The sequence below is a fragment of the Fringilla coelebs genome (genome assembly GCF_963513975.1).
Source record: "Fringilla coelebs genome assembly, chromosome: Z".
Taxonomy (NCBI): Eukaryota; Metazoa; Chordata; class Aves; order Passeriformes; family Fringillidae; genus Fringilla; species Fringilla coelebs.
The window spans coordinates 54,183,506-54,204,464 of NC_140031.1; the positions used below are offsets into that span (position 1 = coordinate 54,183,506).

The 20,959-nt window shown below is 36.8% G+C and overlaps 1 protein-coding gene across 6 annotated transcripts in view; it reads left to right on the forward strand.

Annotated features, from left to right (window-relative positions):
- Positions 1-20,959, forward strand: part of CSNK1G3 (casein kinase 1 gamma 3) — a 71,324-nt gene that overhangs the window by 7,665 nt on the left and 42,700 nt on the right. For 4 of the 6 annotated variants that reach the window (XM_084224524.1, XM_084224526.1, XM_084224527.1 and 1 more), the window contains exons 2-4: positions 6,296-6,353; positions 8,458-8,873; positions 12,650-12,690. In XM_084224524.1, coding sequence (XP_084080650.1) covers positions 8,696-8,873; positions 12,650-12,690 — 219 coding nt within the window. In that variant the 5' untranslated portion in view covers positions 6,296-6,353; positions 8,458-8,695. Of the gene's footprint in view, positions 1-6,295; positions 6,354-8,457; positions 8,874-12,649; positions 12,691-20,959 lie in introns of those variants that run through there. The other 2 variants (XM_084224529.1, XM_084224528.1) reach the window with 2 other exon arrangements.

Genomic DNA, 20,959 nt, shown 5'->3' on the forward strand with positions numbered 1-20,959 from the left:
CAAGTAACTGCATGCCACTTTCATGGAATCTTTAAGTGAAGTTGGTAGGATTTTGTAGTGAAAGTCTATGATGAAGTGTAATTCATAGATTTGTGCCAAACTTGCCTTCTGGATCAATGAGAAAATAAAAATGTTTTTGCAGTGACCTGCGATAGCCATCTCAGCTGATGTTTGTTCATCTCTTCAGAGATGGAGATTGCTTGGAGATAGATCTTAATTGCTACTTAATTAGTCCAGGCTAATTTGTGAAAAAATTCATTTGTGAAAAAGTCATTTGTGAAAAAATTGTGTTGAGTTAGGGTTACCCCCAGTACTTTACATGCCTTCTGATGTGACAGCAGTTTGACTATAGCTGGCAGTTGGTGTTGCAGAAGGATGAATTATTGTTTATTAGGTAGTAGACTTTCAACCGACAAAATTAAGTGTAGAGAGCAGATACCGAATTTTGGATATTGGCAGCCCTCCGATATGTTCATGTGACTTTAAACCTTGGTACAAGAAAAATTATACTAGTTTAACTAGAATAGACTTCTTAAACAAACTTCAGTAAGGATGGGGTGGGTTTTTGGTTAGTTCTTGTACAGGTAAGTGGTTGATTAAATGTGTTAATAAAGCTGTTTCTCTCTTGGGTGTTGTGCATTAAAGGAGGATTATATGTGGTCGTATGTGGTTTGTTGTTGTACTTTCCCTAGAAAAATGCCTATATACATGAAAATTGAAATGCTTATTCTAGAATCTCGAATTAACTTTTTTTTGTTGAATATAGTATGTGGCAGTTGATATGATAAGAGAAAAATGTAATTTTTTATTTAATATATATACCACTGGAGATGAAAACAAGACTTTAGAAGGCTTGTTTATGTAAATTCTTTCATAAGAAAGATACTTGGATTTACCTTGACACTTTCAATTAGTGTGCTTCTTTGAGTGCATCTCATTCATATGTATTTGAAGATTGAGACTGTGTGTATGTAGACTTATATTCCATTACCTAAACCCTTGTTTTATGAGGAAAATTGTACATATCTGTAAGAGTAAGCAAATACATATTTTAAAACAATCATATTTTTTAGGAATGCTGAATTTGTACACCAAAATTAATAAATTCTCTTCCTGGTTTTCCAAAACTTACCGGAATCTAGATAGGTTGGTATTGCAGAAGGCAGATGTGGAAAAGACCAAATTCTGCGAGAACTGTACTGTTGTCTGAGTTTCAGAAAGTGAAAATAAGAATCTGTGGAAAACTGAGACTTTTTAAGTAAGAAAGAAATGGTAGTGTAGAAGGTACTTGAGATACAAACATTGTATTGTGGGAAGTTCTGGTAAGGCAAAGAAAATTTACGCGCACTTGTGATCTGTTAGTTGCTTTGGAGCGCTGAAGACCATGAATCAAAATAAAAGTGTTTTGAGGCCATGCACACTGAAAAATAAACTGCACAGTTGAACTCCTGCATGATCTGTTACAAAGAGATTTCATTTGCCTTTGAAATTAGGTTATTATATTTGCCTTCTTAAATAAACGCCCATATCTTCTGAAGTGTGAAAAATTTTATATGATCAAGAAGTAGCAGTTGCTTTGTGTGTTTTCCCTCTTTGCTGATGAAACTCTAGGAAGGATTTCAAACTTACTAAGGTATTATGTGGTTTTTCTCTGTGAAGGAAATGTAGCAAATGCGGGTTCTGTGGTTCAGTATTTTTAAAGTCAAACTTGAACAGAAATGATATGGCAGTGGTTTTTGTTTGCTTGAATGTTGATCCTGATGAAGATCTTATTTAGGTGCATTGCCACTTCTTGTATGCTTCTTATTTTATTATTGTGTAGACAGCAGTCTTCCCATGTGAAGCTGAAAAAGACCATCCTTATTTCTTGGGTTAGTTCATATCTACTGCAAAATACTGTTTTGTTTTGTTTTTTTATTGGGGGAAGAAGATGATGTTTCAGAGAATTTACATTTTCTTTTTGCAATGCTTCCAAGGTAATTGTTTACCTAATTGAAGTCAGAATAAGTACCTAAGGAATGGGAGAATAAAATAGTCTTTGATGAATTAACTAACTTCTGAAAATATGAGGAGCAGATAATACCAAGTTGTATTTTGTTTTTATGGGAAAAATTTTTTAAAAACTGTAAAATCAGATGCCATTAGTCTTGGAATTCCCCAGGTGTGTGAAGTAGATTATATTGTTTAGAGCAAAATGACTTGTTGATGAGTAAGTTTTCATTGTATTCAGGTCTCATATGAAGAGCACCATCTAAGACTTGTAAAATGATTCAGTAATGAGCAATTTTGATACAGGTTACTGATAGCTGGAGAGAGAAATTGTGTCAGGAGAAATTTGTTTGGAAATGTTCTTTGTTTTTCAAAGCTGATATCATGAGTATGTACCATCTGTGGAAGTTTTATGTGCTGAATATTTCAGCACGCTAATTTTGTCTTTAGTTTTGAGTGAAGTGCTAATGATTTTGCATATTGTTTCTGCTTTGAAAATCTGAAAAATGATGAAGTAATAATTTGGTTACATTTAATTGAGTAATGCAGTGAATCATTAAACAAGGTTTTATTTTAGCTTTTGCTTAGGAAAATATAGAAAAAATAAAGCTATAGACATATTTATTTGTAATATAAATCACTGGAATAGCAGTTCAACTTTTGGTCACGTTAAAGTCATGTGAAAGCCTGCATTGCTCTTATTGGACTAAAGTGAAAATAGTGAAATCCGCTCTTCTTCTGTCATTAAATGTTTATTTTTCATTTAAAATAAACAATAGATCTAACTAAATCATATACAATTTTAGAGATATTTTCCAATTCAAATTCTGTCTGAAAACTTTTTCACAGTTAGAAACTGCTGTCCTAAACTTTCAAGGGATCTTCAATTATGAGCCTATTTACTGTGGATTTGGAATTTTGTAGATTTCCTCTGTTGCATGGAGACTTGTACATAAAAATGATTGAAAATAATGCAGTAATAACTAATCGAGAAAGAACAGCTCAGTTTTTCCATGAGGCATACAAAAATAGCAGAAATAGTTGGTTAGCTATTTAAGTTTTGTATTATGATTTCACAGTGAAGCTCTTGCTTTGTTTCAAATTTGTAGTATGAATTTCAGATTTTCTACTCTTAAGTATTTCTGAAAGAGTTTTGTTGGATGGAATCTTGTGTTATTTTTTCTGCAGTACAAATGTATTTGTAACATGGAAATGATCTTTGGAAAGTGAACGTGACTGCTCTTCATCTCAGTTGAAGACTAGTAGATGAAGCATTCAATAAAAATTACATGTAGTGTTAGAGAAAGTTTCTAGTGCCTCTGCCACAGATTTCCAAGAGACTTTCTCTTCACTCCTCTAGAAGATGTGAGAAGAAGCTGTGTTGCTAAATTACTCTTAACTGCCAAAAATCATGAGCCCTTGGGGTTAGAAGTATGTGAACAGATACTTTAGAGGTGAGAAACTGCAGAGGTATGAAAATGCCAGAAGGCTGAGTGAATTTTAAATGCCTTATGCTGAAACCAGGACTGTTTCTTTATGGTCTTTCATGAAATAATAAAATATCCCATGTTAGAAGGGACCCAGAAGAATCATTGAAATCCAACTCCTGGCCCTGCGCAGGATACCCCAAGAGTCACACCATGTACCTGAGAGCATTGACCAAACACTTCTTGAGCTCTGTCAGGCTGATGCTGTGCTCACTTCCCTGGCGAGCCTGTTCAGTGCCCAACACCCTCTAGGTGAAGAACTTTTCCTAATATCCAACTTAAATCTCCCCTGACACAACTTCAGGCCATTCCCTCAGGTCCTGTCGCTGGTTGCAGCATCACTGTAGTTCTTCTCTTCATTAGACCTTCCTTCCACTGGGCATACAGCTCACTTTTTTGCCTTATTTCTGAGAGAAGATTCCGGCTCAGCCAAGCTGGCCTTCTGCCTCCTCCACTTGACTTCTGACATTTTGGAACTGCCTGTTCCTGGTCCCCTGGGAGGTGGTGCCTAAAAAATGACTAGACCTGATGGACCCCAGCACTCTCAAAACCATTTTGTCAGGGCATCTTACTGGTTCTTTGAACAGCTTGAAGTGAGCTCTTGAGCTCTTGTCATGCCCAGGACTGAAATTTTGTTGTCACTTTTTCTCCTGATAATGGAGGTTTTAACTCAATTGCTTTGTGGTCACTGGAGCCAAGGTGGCCACCAGTCACCACTTCATTCATGGGATCCTCCCTGTTAATAAGCAGCACATCAAGGACGTCAAGGATGGCAGCTTTTGTAGCTGGCCCCATTAGTTGCTGTATCATAGGAGTACCCAGATTTTGGACTGTTCTGGACCTATTTGTGTAGCTGTGTGACAAGGGCAGCTGTTCTGAAGGTGTCCCTTCGTTCCTCAGGGTAATTCTCTGGAATCATTGTCCTGGGTAGGTGGCCTATAGTAGACACCTACGATGACATCCACATTATTTTTTTGTCCCTTAGTCCTTACTCAGAGACTGTCAGCCTGCCATTGTTGCCTTCAGGCAATATTCCAGCCCTTACAGCTCACCTGTCCTGCTTGTCCCTCCTGGAGAGCTTGTACCATCCATCATGGCACTTCAAACAAGAGGCTCATCCCACCAGGTCTCACTTATTCCAGTGATGATCCTCAGACTGTGTGTGTTTGTGTGGAAATATTTTGGGTGTGGTCCGTTGTAGCTGACACCTCCTGGACCAGTTTAAGGATCTCACTAGCACTCAGTTCCTCGAGTTCTGGCATACCATCCCATTGCTTATCACTGTCAAACCTGTTTATGTCCTTTTCCTTTTTCCAGTGTAATTTAAAGGTCTATCAAATTTTTATTTTCCTCTGTAGCTCTTTTGCTGCTCTATGCTTTTCTTAAAAGTAGAGAAAAATGTTAGTATACTTATACTGGCAGCAATGTATAATCTTGTAATTATAATGTGAAGGGTGCTGTTTATGTTACCTGAGGGAGCAGTTAGAGTTGCATGTTTCATTTAAATTTATAATTCCTGGGCAGTGGAATGTTCTATTTAGCTACTTTAATGTTCTCTTAATTAGTTTGTTTACGAGTAAATCTGGAACATGAAAATGGAGTGAGGTAGACAGTAAGTTGTTTTTTTTTAAAGGTGACTTGCACATTTGAGTATGAACATTTTCATGACAACACTTTTGAACATGTAAGCTTGCAAATAATTACAGTGATGTTCCTGCTGTTGCTGCAGGATCAGGCATTTGAGAAATGTATTAATAAAGAAGATGCTTAAATGAGCTGTTCTTTTATTTTGCCTTATGTAGTGTCCTAGAGAGTCGTTGTTGCTACAGAATAGGGTTTTAATGTGGAATATAGTCTTCAGTAGTGGTAATTGGAACATTTTCAAGCAGAGATTTGGAGAGATGTGTAGGTTTAGAACTCTAATCTAGGGATACTTCTGCAGGTGTTAGGTGCGTGAGTTGTCAGTCAGTTGAAGCCCTCTTGTCATTTTTTTTACTTTTCTTCACTGTGCCTCTTCTTACTTTTCATGCAGTCTCTCTGCAGTGCTTGGAAAAGTCTATCAGATTATACCACAGAAATGAAACCTCTGGTAGCTGTTGTTTGTTGTGCGTGTCAGCTATGCTGAAGTTACTTGCTTTCTTCCAGTCTTGTTTTATTTTCTATCTTCAGTCTAGACAGATTACAGATTTAGTTTATAATTGCAATCTGATTACTTTTTCTTCTATGTAATACCATTTTGACTTTTTTTGGTAACTACTTTTGCCTTTTTCTTCACATTTGAACATAGTAATTTCACTCCTATGATATTGCTTTGTCAACTTGGCTTTGATGGTGTTTGCCATTGTCCTGACATTTAATCCTATATATTTTTGAATTTAAGAAAAATTATTTAATAATATTCCCTAATGTTGGGCTGAAGTTTATGGTGTAAGTGTGCTCATTTATGTAGGCAGAAATTAAAAAATGAAAATGAAAGAGAAAATCAAGCTGTGAAATGAGGATGGTGTATTTTTCACACAGATTGCCCATAACTATCATATAGCAAGAAAATAATTTTGCAAATAATTTACAATTCTTACACTGTATGCATTCCTTTTGTGCTTGAGATGATGCACATCTTTGAATGATGTCTGTATTCTGAGCCTTAAAAATTACATTGAGTCTTTGAGACAAATCTGCTGTATCTGCCTTAATAATCTAAAAAAACTAATGTAGTTCCAAAACCTGTATTTTCAATTTGTATCAGAATTTTTTAGATGCTAAGCAATTGCAAATACTACATAAATATATCTCTTTTCTTTTTGATGCTTTTCCTCTAGAATGTGAGCATAATGGTGAAGAGAAGATATTGCCATTAACATTGTAATACTGTCATAGGTAAGTACAATAGAAATAAATATAACCATGAAAAAGTTTAGTATTTTTAAGGTAAATACATTAAAAAAAATTATAAAATATTGCACAGGGACTTCAAAATGAAGAAGTCATAAGCATTGTCCTTATTTCGAGTTAATTGCAGATTATTTTATTAGGAAAATGTAAGCGAACACCTGTGTCCTGGAGAAACTGTGACAAGGAATGCTTGCATGTCTTCCTTTTGATATGTAGTGTGGGAAAAATGTGAGGGACTTGTGTTGGTTATTTAGCACATGTCTTATAAAAAGGTTCTAATTTCAGTTTTTATAAGAAAGCCTACCTATAATGGAAGTTTTGACAGGAGGAAAGGCGAGGACATAAGTTACTGTGTAATAGATTTGTCCATATTATAGACACATTTCAGGAAATCAAAATTGATGTTGTTTATTGTGTTTTTGATATGCTAAAAATTCTAAGATTGTTTATTGTTAGTTCTTTCTGAAAAAGCCAGTAAAATATGGAAGTTTTCTTTTCTTTGGTACCTAAAACATCTAGTTGCATTCTTTTGCATCAAATGTGCTGACCTTCATTCTAAGAACTGAATGATGACTTTGAACTTCTCCCTCAACATACTTAATGTCTAGCTTCCTTATTTCTTCCTTCCCGTCCACTATGCTTTTGTAGCATGGTGGGTGAGAGAAAATTACCTATTGCTTCCCATTGAGTCAGTTCCTTTGAGATCTGTGGTTTAGAAGGTGACTTTAGGGTATCTGAAAGCCTGCAAGATTACGTAGTATGTGCCTGTCTTTTTCTCTTAAATGCTTCTCCCTGTACCATAAAAAACCACCCCTTTCATTACTCACTGCTGAAGTCTTTTACCCTGGCATTAACCAAGTAATCTTGGATTGTAATCTGCATTTGTGTTTTTTGATTTTTCTCAGATCAAGCCTTTCATTCTCCCTTTCACAGTATTGTGGTCATATTTCTTTGCCAAACAAATTTCCATGTACTTCATTGTTCAGGTGGTATGTTAGCTGTTGATTAATGACTTTTAAATGTCATCTAGTTAAAACCATTCTGTAACTATGTATGATTTAGCAGATGCAACTATTCGGGTGACTGTTCATATTATTTTTCACTACTACCTCTTTGATTTTTGAAATTTTGTGGTAAGCTGTGATGTGAGGAATTGGTTTACAAAATAAGTGTCTTCAGTTCAAAGTGTTAAAAATAAGCTCTTGGTAACTACCTTTAAAATAGGCTGTAGCACAGGAAATACATTTTTCCAGAGAATGTTCTCCATTAGTGCAGTGTATCCCCAACATTGAAGCAAATGTAAGAAAATAATTTTGGACAGATATTTAACTCATTGTGGAATTTTGCCAGTGTAGAAACTTCTGAATTACAGAGTTTTACGCCACTGTCTTCAAAGAGAAAGCAATATCCAGTTTTCTTATAGCTGAGATTAAAAAACAAAAGCTTTCTTGTAGTTCTTTATTACAGTAGTAAGATAGGATTGTTTTTGCTAAAATCCATGTAGGAATTTGTGTCTAGGCAATGATGTTAAACAAGGGAGAAGGGGAGCAGGGAAACAGATTTATGACATAAGTATAGTGGGGGAGAATAAGTAAACATAGTTTAGTTTTAGATTCTAGGAGTTACTGAAAGAACTCGAGTGTCCTTGCTATGAGTTTATAATTTGTGCATCTCAGAAATTACAGTTCAGGAAATACAATATATTTCTATAACTTCAGTAACTGTGCAGCAGATACCTTTGGAGGGAAAATAAATAAAATGCTTTCATTTGAAGAGCTGGCATAAAGTAAAGTGAGTGTGTCCAAGTATCAATTTGAAGTGTGCTTATTCAGGGAGAAGTTTGATAGGGTTTTATTGTCGCTTTTTAAAAAATAACTATTGTTTGAAGTGTTGAAATTTTAGTACACTTCAGTCACAACAATATCACTTGCTGTTACATGCTAGTAGAATTGACCTTAAAGTAGTGCTTTTCATAGATCTGTAAAGCAAATATAATTAGTTAAAGCTTAATTGTGTGTCTAGTTGAAGGGAAAGGTAATTTTGTACAAGAATCTTAGTGTCTTGAATAACTTTGTTTTTCTTTTAACAGAATTCCTCTAAAGACTAGGAAATATTGCTGGTGTTGTGCCTTCTGGCAATACATTGTACTACAGATACCACCAAGGCTTTGCAAACAGGAGGAACATGCTGCTGTTGACTCCTTACTGACAGTAACCAGCTGGGCATTTCACTCATTATGTTCTCATTCTCATCTTGTCCAATTGGAATTTGCTTATACTAATTTTTAAAAAGAGGAATAAATCAAAGTGGAGTACCATAAACTTGACATGGAAAGTAAAAAGAAAGACAAAGACAAACCAGATGAAAGAATGGCACGGCCTAGTGGGAGATCAGGCCATAATCCACGTGGAACTGGTTCTTCAAATTCTGGAGTGTTAATGGTTGGCCCTAACTTCAGAGTTGGTAAAAAAATTGGATGCGGTAATTTTGGAGAACTACGGTTAGGTAAGATCCTCGTTTATTAATTTCAATTTACGTTATTCAAGGACATTTTTATGCAGTCTAGGCAAGAAAATTTTTCTATGAATACTGTGCAGCTCTTCCAACTGCCTTAAAGCTTCAGATGTGCAAGGCATATTCAACCCATCTTTCGTGGTTTTACCCCAGCCAGTGCAGGCTTGATGATGTGAAGAATGTGTGTAGTAAGATACTTCCTGTGACTAAAATGTTTTCTAGCTATATGCAGTGCTCTCCTAAATTCAGTCCATTTTCTCTTCCAAGATGCTGGCAGTTACATCATGGTTATTGTAGCAGTCTTTTCTGACTTCCTGAAGCAGTTTATTGAGGTATATTTAGGGTTAAATGTACGAGACACATCCCTGTCTTGTAGGTCTGGCAAATCTCTTGGAGATGCTGTAACCAGGTACTGCAGTTTTTAATACCGGTAGGCCAGGAAATTCCTTGGTTTCTTTTTTAATGTAGTGAGGCTAAACACTTGAGTTGCTGTTAAACAGGACAGTGAGAATCTATCTGTCGAGAAAATTTGGGATAATTCTGTCACTCTAGCTCTCTGTTGAACAGATGGCTGAAAATCAGATGGTGGAGAAGGCAGACTGAGAAGGACCTATAGAGTTTTGAAGAATTTAAACAGCAAAGTTGGAAATGCTAACACTTATTAAAATAGATGCGATGGGTGTGTGCTTTTGGAAGACTATATGTTTAGTTTTGGGGACTTGTATTTCCAGGATGGACAACATGATTAGCTAGGATTTTCAAGATATGTAAGTTCAAGTTATGTGTTATTAAATACAGTTTGACACTTAGTGGCCAGAATTTATTCTAGTATTGTTAGAAGGCTTGAGTTAAAAGTCCTTCATGCATGAATAGAGGGGATTTCACAATTAGATATTTGAGAGGATGGTGGGCTATATAGGTGTTGTTTCTGTTGATCATTGCCTATGGTAGAACTAATACTCATTGCTCTTCAGACAATATTTGTGATACAGTGTTTACATAACATATAATATGTTTTTAATATAGTGCATTCTGGGAGCTGTCAGGATGTAAACAAGCTTGGCAAATTAATACTGTAGAGGGATTTAAGACAATATTGCTGCAGCTCCGACTTAGGACGCTGAATCTTGCAGTCTCACTAATAGGTACTCTTGTTACTACTGTTAATAGTTACACAAAATTGCCACACTTTGACATTTACAGTGTTGCATACATGCCTTTGCAGTCCACAATTGCTCTTCCTCACTTGCTAAACTTTTGCATACTGCCTTCAAATCTTAATTTTTGTTTCAAACCTCTCAATAACCTTATTCAAACTAGCGCGATGAATTCTACATAAAGGCAACTGCAAACTAGTAAAGGTAATTTTTTGTCCGTCTGTTATTTTGGTCACAAAGCACAGAGCTGATTAAGGATTAACATGTGATTAATTTACTTGCAGCTGTTACAGTGAAACAATGTATTTTATTTTAAATACAATATTAAATTATTTAAGACTTACAGTTTGATAGTACTGAAATAAAATAGAGCAAGTAAGTAAAAGGAATAGGAGGGAGATTATGGGACAGTGTACTGTCCTGTAACAGTCACCAGCCCTTCTGTGGGTTTTCCCAATATTCTAGATATTTAAAATCCCTATTTTTTGGTTTTTGTGAGGAAGATGTTTTAAATGTAAGTTACTGAAAGCAAGAGTTAGTATTATTATTATGGATGCTGATTTAATTATTTTATTTTTTCATTTGCCTTGCTACAGTATCAAGTACTCAGTGTGCACCCTTTCTACAAAGGTGTACACAAGTGCTTAGTTTTTTAGATGTACTTCTCCAGATAGGAATATATTTTGAGCATGTATCCTAAGGTTAGACCTGAGGGACTTAAAGGAGAAATAAAGTTGTAGAGTGATGAGTTGGTGCTCAGAAGATAAAAATTCAGTTATTATGTTGGGAGCTGTTGTTCTTCCATCTGAGAAGAAATTGGTGGTCACACTTCAGTAGTGGCTTGTGGATCAAATGGGAAATTGGCTCTCTGTAGCAAATTACTGTTTGTGATCTTGAACCATTAGCTTGCAAAGGAGTAAATTGGTTTGGATATTGAGCCGTTAATTTTAAGACTATCTGTTATAGTTAAAGTAAACTGATACAGTTAAAATAAACCGATAAGGTAGTAAGAAAGAACTTGTTGCAGTTGCAAGTGATGCATTAGTCAATACCTGTTGTGTGTTTATGGACGGATCAACAGTGGTGTTTTATATATGTCTGCTGTGTTTTAAAGAGACGAATGTCCTGACTAACCACCTGGAAAGTTAGTGTCTCTTCTGATGCTGCTTCAGAATGAGCATGTCATTACAGTTTTTGGAACTCAGTATCCAGTCACTTAACTGTAACTGGGTTTGTTACTTATTCAGAGTAGGTGATGTACATAGCTAAGAGATGGAATGAGCAGGGCTCCTGCAAGAGTTTTTATTAGTGCCTTATAGATTCTAATACCATGGAAAGACACAGAAGCAATGCAAAGTACACTTTTTACCAAAAATGTATCTGATATGATCATCCAATTAGAAATACTTAGGATGCCTGGGTATCCACTCTAGTCCCTATATAGGGGACTATGACCCCCTTTATAGTGTACTGTTCACATTAATTATGTGTTTGTTGTTGTGAACCTGTTGTACAGGTTACAAATAATCTGTAACCCTCAGGTTATTCGGTTGTTTGTTTTTGATCCACTAAGACATGTAAGCTTTTAATGCATCTTGTTTCAGCTTTACAGAAGTACTCTATTTTTTAAAAGATTCATTAGCACTTCATAGTATTTGACTATTGGTGTAACTCACTTGGTCAAAGCATGGTCATGGGTTCAGTCCCTCTGTGGGGCATTCTTTTAAGAGCTGGACTCGGTGGTCCTTGTGGGTCCCTTCCAGATCAGAATATTCTATGATTCTGTGGAACTGTCTTCACAGGGAACTTTTTAGACTTGGTCCATGTCTTTTCCTCATTTGATTTCTTTAACAAAACTGAGATAAACATAGGAAATTCAGACCTGAGTAATACTACAGAGAAGAAAATCAGGAAAACTTACACTAAATGCATTTGAAAATTGTAAAGAAACAATAAGTGGGGGAAGTGACAACTTAATTTATCCTTTATCTGCTATTTTTAAAATTTTACATCTATAAAACTTGTTTAATATTTTACTCATTGCATACAGTTTGAAGTGATGCCTGTTGAAAAGTTCTTACCCAGTTGTAGAATCCCTTTTAAAGCAGCAGGTGCATTTTCTAAGTAGTGTGAGCCTATCAGGAATGTTGTTGTCCTGTCCTAAGTTTTAGCTTAGTAAATTACATAATTGAGGAAAAAACCAGTCCTCAATTAATTAACTAGTTAATTCTAGTTTTAATTGGTGACTGATGTTTCAAAATTGCATGGTAATTTAAAAATAAATTTCAAATAGTTTTCTGCAGTAATTATGAAAATATCACATTCTGGTTATTGTGATTTACTAATTTTCAAGCTTTTTTAATACAAAAAAAAATCACAAACTTGGTGAAATATTTGAAACTCTGTGAAATTTCCACCTCTTGCACTATTCAAAGAAAACAGCTTTTTACATTAAAGGATTGGATTAATAAACCCATATTTCCTAAGTCACTGCCAGAACACTAGCATCTTAGATGAAAAATATTTTGAAGACTTTCTTGGTATTTAAATGGCATTTACTTGAACAGAAAAGCTGGTGTCTCACATTTTTGTTTTTATTCTTTTTTCAAGGAAAAAATTTGTACACAAATGACTATGTGGCAATTAAGCTGGTAAGTTAATATTTTTTTAAAGGATTTGGGATGAGAAACTAATCACATTTTTCCTTTCAAATGTTAATGGGTTGATTTCTTTAATTGAAACCTTTAATAGTTTTGTATGATTTCATTGAATTAGATAAAAGCAATTAGTGATGTAATTGTGTAGTTTGGCCATATCGAGTGAAAGTAGTTTCTAATTGTTGTCACTGTTTTCAAGGCTAAATCTGTATTTGCAAAGTCAGTGATGGTTTAATGCTGCTTCAAGGATGTGCTCTACGGCAGTCATCTTAGTAGATTCCTTTGTTGTCCAGCAAGTAGAGGAACACCAAGTTTACTGTGAATCTTAATATCAGGTGACTATAGAGAAACTCCAGAAATTTTTGAGGCTGCATGTGTTTTAATGTCCTCACTCCTGCCCCCCAGTATTTTTCATCTCTTAACTTCTGGTATTTACACATCACTTTGGTAGACATGTTTTATTTGCTAACATGATATTTTTGGATATTGTGTTAATGCGTCATTGTTTGGCTTTTTCTCAGTCATCGGAACTACTTTGGTAACACCATATTTTCCTTCTGGATTTTTTTAAGTTCTTGGTAAATGTCTGTTTTCATAATCTAAGTATTTAATGATGAAATTCATTTGGTTACTTCTTATCATTGAAGGATTTTTGGTACTCCAGTTGATTTCTTGTTGCTGCGGTAGCACAGAACTTTTGACATAGCATAATATGGTTTCATGAAGTGAAAGGTAAACTGTGGGAACAGAAATGCATGGCTTTAGATAAGAGATCTGAAAAGCATTGCAAACATAATAAACTCCTGAAAAATACTGGTATCACTCTCCTTGCTTTGGGAAATACTTACTTTGGGAGTAGTAGAAAATTTTAAAACATGAAATTATGGCTTGAGAGAGCAACGCTGGATACAGTTTTGAGGGTTATTGTAAGTTAAGTCAGATTTACACTCATTTTGTTTCAGCATATCTCAAACTTGCTCTGTATGTCTGGTGAAAGTTGAAAATAGTCTGAGAATTCTTCTACTTAAACACTGTCTGCTACAAAGCACATTTAGAAACACGTTGCAAGGTAGTGGGTTTTTTTAAGCACTAATTACTTGATCATGTAGGGCAAGACAACTTTATAATCTGATCGGTTTTTATAAAAGCTTTTTTATGACTTATACAACCTAGTAAGCCTGGCTGCCATTTCAGCTGGTTTTAGCTGTCACGGGTGATACTTGTTATTGGCAACATTTACTTTTTTGATTTCCAGATATCTCAATCTTAGAGCTGCTTGTTCCCAGCTGAGTAAAAAGCTTGAAGCAACTTTGAGTAACTTAGTTTGAAGTCACTAAAGAGCCAATACAGTTAAGTATGTATGTAATTTGCTACTAGTGCTGAAAGAACTGAGTATGTAGTGAACTTTTCCATTTTTCCTCTTACACTAGTGGCATGAAAAGCCATAATGTCTTTGCAATGAAAAACAGATGAAAGAATCATAATGAAAATCAACACTGGAGCTTGCATCATTATAGTAAGATAAAAATACATTTATTAGCAGGTAGAACTAGTGGATTCTTCTGGTATGGTTTTATGGTTTTCCCTTTTTTTATTTCAGTCTGTTTTTCAGATACATACATATTTCCAGATTGGAAGGGATTTGAGTCACAAGGTTAAGTCTGCTAAAAGCAGCATCAAACCATGGGATTTATTTGGATTTTGTATTTTTTCCTGTTCTTCTCCTATTTGTGACAGCGCCAGGAGTTTTTCCTAACAGTTTTTTCTATACAGTGGGATATAATTCTTTTCCTTTTTAAATGTAAGCTTTTGTTTACTCTGGCACTTGTACTTTTGTGCTTTCAGAGCGGTCATTAGGTCTATTCTTAGCCCTTGTTTTGTTATTGTAAATGAGACACTTTTTAACTTCCTCTCTGTTTTGCACCTGTTGTAGTTCAAGTTTGGCTTTCCTGAATGGGCTTACTTGAATTAAGTTTATGTTGCAGTCTAAGCAGTTACCCTTGGCAGGTGTGGTTGCTGCAGTATCCTAAAATTGCGTTTGCATTCCTCATGGTAGCATTCCAGTTTTGACCTACTGTTGTCTTATGACTAGCAAGACACCTCCTTAGTCCAGATGTTTTGTGTATCAATGGTAACCATACAGTCTAGCGCAGACAGATTGTGTGGGTTTCTCTCAAGTGCAATGAATGGCTGTGTTTATACAGCAGCTTTGAGGAGTGTTTGTGCTGTTAAAAATAAGTGTATTTTACAAGCGCTCTTTTGACTCAAACTTTTTCCCTTGTGGACAAAATTACACAAGTGTTTTCTTGTTGTGGTGCTTAGGGCAGCTTCAGGACTTGTGTAAAAAAATACCTTAAACAGTTTTTCTATGTGAGGTCCAAGGGTTGTACAACATATGCATTTAAAAGTATAATGTTTATATGTAAATGCATATTTAATTTGTTAGCACAGCTACAGTTCCAGAATCTTCTTCTTCATGTGTCTTAATTCATTATTACCTGTTCTGGTTGGGCACATACTCCAGTTTGAGAGGTCAGAATAGACTTTTTTAAGAAGTATAATGAAACTTTTAAGAGCTGGACTTTTACCATTTCAGTGCTGTGGAGTGGTGTTTGTATGTTTCTGCTGGTCTTCTAGTATACAAACTGATATCTTGTGATCAGGTGGTTCTTTAGCAATAGCTGTTTGGTGTGTAAAAGCTGCTCTACCTTTCCCGCTCACCTTTTCTTATTGTTAGTTTTATTACTTTTATTACATGACCCTGTACTTGACTTTAACTTCCTATTCACTATTCAGCTTTTCCTTCTCCTTCATTATTTTTCCCTTTCCCTTTGACATATTTCTCTGCTGCTCAAACTTACCTCCTCTGCAGATGCTTAAACACTACCAAAAAACTAGCTGTAGGGATTTCTGCTTGAGCATGTCATGACCCATCAGAAGGGGCCATGATGTTCATTATGAATTCTCATCAGGATTCAACAAAGACACAGGACATGCTTTAGGGAGCTCTTGTGCTTTTTTGCATGATCACCTTGTGTCCAGCAACCAGCCCACTATTTATACTGAAAAGGTGTTGCCTGACAAGCCCTTACATTTGAAGACTTCCACAAATGCTGGGTAGCGAGCCTGTAATTTTTACAGTACACTTTAATAAACTCTCAACTCCCTCAACACACTACTTAAAGGTGCTGGCTCACAAGCCACAGCATTTCCACAGCTCCCCACTCCCACAATAAACTTCAGTATGTAGTATGGAATAGAAACTGATAGCTGTGCTTTGCCCAGACAGAATGAGGGGAAAGAGAAATGAAAGCATAAAAGGAAGAGAACAAAAGAATATCATCAGTCCTTAGATCCTGCCTTGGTCTCACTTGTGTGGCTGGTCCAGAGCTGGGAATTGTGGCACAATGAAAGAGAAAGAGAGGAAAAAGAGAGCAGGGGAGCCCAGTCTGCTTCCTTTCATAGATAACCTGGTGCAGCCTCTTATGTGAATGTGATTTTTTTGTGCTCTTATGTTCTTGGATGCATAGCCAGTCCTTGGAGCCCTCCTCCAGGGAAATGAGTGCAGGGTAGGGAAGTGAGCATAAGTCTCCAGGTGGAGCAGGGGGTTGGCTGAGCGGTGTGCTGGCCTACCTCAGTGAGACCCTCTCGTCCAATCACAGCTTTTCTGCCAGAACAGTCAGAATGTTAGAGACAACACATGCTTATGCAAGGTCCTCCACACCACCCAGTGGCTCAAACATTCCTTACTGTTGGTAGGGCATACAGCTCATCTGTGACTGTGGTGATCTCTATATATTGGACACAGGGCTAGGAGAGGGAGGAAGCAGTAGACAGTACACAGCTAATCAAAGCTAAAAAAAAGGGTTATGCTCATCATTAAAACCAGAAATCCCACCAGTATCACAGTCCCCATTCGTGTCAAACACTTTCCCCACCCCATGATTTAAAACCAAAAGAAATCTGGCATCCAGGTCTTGACTCATTGAACAAGTTCTTTGGTTGCAGTGTTTGGAGTTGCTCAGCAATCTAGTCAGCAGCTTCCTTCATCTTTTCTCAGGCCTCTTGAAGTTGTAGCATTGTGGATGGTGACAGAGGACTCCCCTTTGGTGAGGCTGAGCATCCCCATGTAATGCTTGTTCAATAATGGGTATGCTGATGGTGCATCCATCTCCGAGGGATTGTCAAATTCAACATTGATAGGGCACAGGGATTCAGACTTGGCATTTCCATCCAGCATGGTATTCTAGTGTTAGGAACTAGATTTTTCATCTGAACTTCTCCAAGCCAACCCCAAAGGGGCTGTATATTTCATCATTCTTCAATTATAATTGTAGTAAGATTTAGGATAGTTATTTGTGGCTCTGTGGCAAGCTAATTCCTGCATCAGGTACTAAACTGAAAAATGTACAGGGTGTTGGTCCTATTACAATTTTAGCATGTACAAATATGTCTATTCAAAATTCTAATACCAAGTATGAACCATATTTTAGGGGAGGTCTTCAGGTCAAGTGTTACAAGTACTATATGTCACAGCAGACAAACTTACAGGCAACAGAAAGAATCTTAGTTTCTTCCTGTGTGAAGCAGGGCATGACAAAGCAAAACCCTTGGCTGTGAGGCCTCCATTTTCTTACAAATTCTTGTATTAGCTCCCAAGCTGAGTTAGAGTCTTATTACAATAGTTCTTGTTTAACAGGATGAAGATAAAAGGACACATGGCTGTAACATCTCAGGTTAGTAGTGCTAGGTGCAGATTATGAAACAACAGCAACATGCAGTCAAAATGCTTGATGTTAATATTAGTCATTACTTTGTCATAGTGCTTGTAGGAAAGAAAAAAGGAAAAATGCCTTGTTTTAAACCAGTGGTTGAAAAGGTATTATCCACTGGTGTGAACGCAATATTCTTTATCATGAGCATTGGTAGCTATCCACAAGTAACTGCTGAAAGGCATCTAAGTCACTGCTCCAATAGTGAAAAAATCTTCTAAAACTGATTGTCCTAGTCACAAGTAACTGCTGAAAGGCATCTAAGTCACTGCTCTAAGAGTGAAAAAATCTTCTAAGACTGATTGTCCTAGTCTTAGGTTTAATTGGTTAAGTTTAATTTGATCTCTATCCTTCTTTTTGTGAAATATACAATTGCTGGCATTTATCATGGCCCATTCCTGTACCACTGGAGCAGTAAAGTGCTTGCCATTGTCTCACTGGGCGGAATTGGGCTTGGGTAAATACCTGAACCACTGCTGTAAAACTCTATGCTTTTGCCTGTGCTTGAACTAAAAGCTTCCACTTGGATTAGTGTGAACTTCTGTATTTGAGGTGGGAATGTATACAGTTTCTTCCTTCTCCTCATTTAACTTACCCTGCAGTAACTTTGATATTTTGATTCTGGTATATGACACTATTTTGTAGCAGTTTGCTGACCTGTCCATCATCTCTGGTTTCAGTTTTAACTAGTGGTCCAGAATCCAGATTCTACATCCTGAAATTCCTCATGAAAGATTCTTTCATACACATGAAGCTGAAGCTGTGCCAGAAGCCTGATAATATGACCATGTTTGACAGCAAACAGCCCCTCTGCCTTCAGCCTCTTTTCCCGATTGCTCTCAGCAGCAAGCAGCTCCCTCTCCTGAGGCCTGCTCTCCCTCTCCAGGAAACCTAAACCTTGACCAGTAGGCGTTCCACTGCATGAGGGACCAGGACTCTTAAGGACCATTTACCTGTGTGAAATCCTCAGATTCTCAGTATCCCTTGGCCTCCTCTTCTGCAGCTTTTTTCTGCTCTATAGCAACTGCTGCCTACACTTCTGTCTTTCCGATAACCACTTCCCTGGCTTCAGCCTTTTCCACAGCTGCCTTTGTCTCCTTGCAGAACAGCACTCCTGTGGTTCTCTCCTCATCCTCATCCTCATCCCTCATTACTTTTGATTCCTTCACTTGGGTGCGTCACTCTCTTTGTTTATAAAAATCTAGCAGCCTAATCTTGCCTCCTTCTTTCACATACTGACTAATTCCTTACCTGAGTGCTTGTGTAAGTCCTTTACTCCCAAGGCCAACTTCTCATCCCTGCTGTGGTACCCAGCACATCGCTCAGTATTTTCTCCTGCTTGGTAGCCTTGCAGAGCTCAAGGTGTAGTAATTGGGTAAAGTCTCTTTCTGTATTCAGCAAAGTCAATTTTGCTCTTTAATTTTTCTCTGTATCCAAACATCTCTGGAACTGGTCAGCCAAATCTCTTGGATGTTTTTTTAAGAGCTCAACCAAGACTTTCAAATGTTTTTGCAAATGTTTTGCAGCCAAATTTTGCTATCTAAATACTTCAGGAAAAAAAAATCTGTCTCATCTTGTTCTCTGTATGAACATTTTCGTAAAGAAGTCAACCAAATATTATAGATATGTCTCTCTTTTTGCCATCTATGCATTTTAGTAAGAAGTCATTAATTTTTTTTGTCTTTTTGTGTTTCTGTCAGCATGGCACACAGTACTCCACATATGAAGATGAGCATAGGTCATACTTTCCCATAAAGCGAAAGGGGTCCATGCTTAGAATTTCCTGAGCTATCATGTCCTGCTCCTCCCTGATCCTGATCCATCCTGTACCTCAGTCAGAGATGGAGATATCTGAGCCCATCCCAGCTAAGAGTCCTATCTGTGATACCAATTTACTGTTACAAGCCATTGGTAGGAGTGTGACGTTTGTTGTAAATTCTTAGAGTCTAAACAAAGCCCACCAGACCACACATTGGGGAGCTCTTGTGCTTTATTGTACAGTTATTATAACTCTGGAACCCCACTATTAGACTCCAAAGATGTTGGCTAACAACCCCTTAATTTTGTACAGTAGAGGGAAAAATTTGACAGCTGTCCTTTGCCCAGGCAAAGCAAGGGATGAGAGAAATTAAGGTGGAAAAGAGAGAGAGAGTGAAGAAGTTCACCATCTGTAGATTCCTGCAGTCAGTCCTGCTGCATGGATGGTTCAGAGCTGGGATAGCAAAATAAAGAAAGGGAAAGATAAGGAAAAAGTCATGAAGGGGGCCCAATGTGCGCTTCCTTTTATACTTGATCTGATGCAGCCACTTAGGGAAACAAGACTTTTCATCCTGTTTTGTTTGCAGATCCACAGGCAACCTTTTGAGCTGTTCTCTGGGAAGCTGGTTGGGAGGGACTGATCAGGAGCAGGAAGTTGGCTCAGAGCACTGGTACTCCATCTCCATGGGACCCTTTGTTTCACTCACACTTTTCCTGTCATAACAGTCAGAATATTTGAGACAAAATGTGGTAATGCTTATTCCTTGATGGAACTGCTTCTGGAAATACATAAATTTTTCTTTCTTTGGGTGAAAGATAGGAAGTTACAGAGTAGTCATCACTGCCTTTTAAACTGTAATCTTTAATTCACTGATTCACTAGTCCACTCTTAAGATTTAAATTGCTAAAATTCAAATCTATTATAAATGAGGGTTGTGCATGGAAACAAAGTTGCACTTTGTTTCAAGATTGTAATGTTTTTTCTCTCTGTTTTTTGTTTTTAAGGAATAACTGTGGTCTAGAGTCAGACCTTTTTAGAATCCCTCCAGGATATGAGTAAATCCAAATCTAGTGCAAGTCTGTTTAACAGACTAGTCTTCTCCTGTAACTACAGCCTATCTCTTAAAGAATTTTTTTTCCTGAAAATGGCTTTTGTTTGCCATTGCTTACAAATGTCTAAAGCAGACACAGAACATAAACTGAGATGAGTTCTCACTGAATTATTAAAACCATGAAAAGTAGGTAATAGTTGAATGTTTATATTGTGCTTTGGCTTATTAGACTTCTTGAACATTTTTAACCTCATAGTTCAAGTAAACTGCTTTTCCAAAGCCCCTTTAAAAGGAAGTAACTTGAAAATTGAATAGTATTTTATAACGTGTATTTGGGACAAAAATAATTGTAGAAAGAATTCATAATGAACTTGAAGCAGATTTCACATTTCAGGTGTCTTTATTGTTGTGTTTGAATGTATAAGTATGCCACAGAAGAAAAAAGGAGGGTAAAAACCTCTCTGATAAACTAGAGGAGTGGCTGTTTCTGTTGGTGAGGTAACTGCGGCTCAATAAGCTGCACATTAGTTCTTTGATGGCAGCAAGACCCCATGTTTGTCATTTAGAGAGAAATGGTCTTCTGCAGGGAAAAGAATTTGTCTGTTTTAATAGTGAAGCTTTAAAATAATTAGATGTGAATGTAAAAAGCAAGGTAGGGAGGGTTGTATACAGAACTTTGCA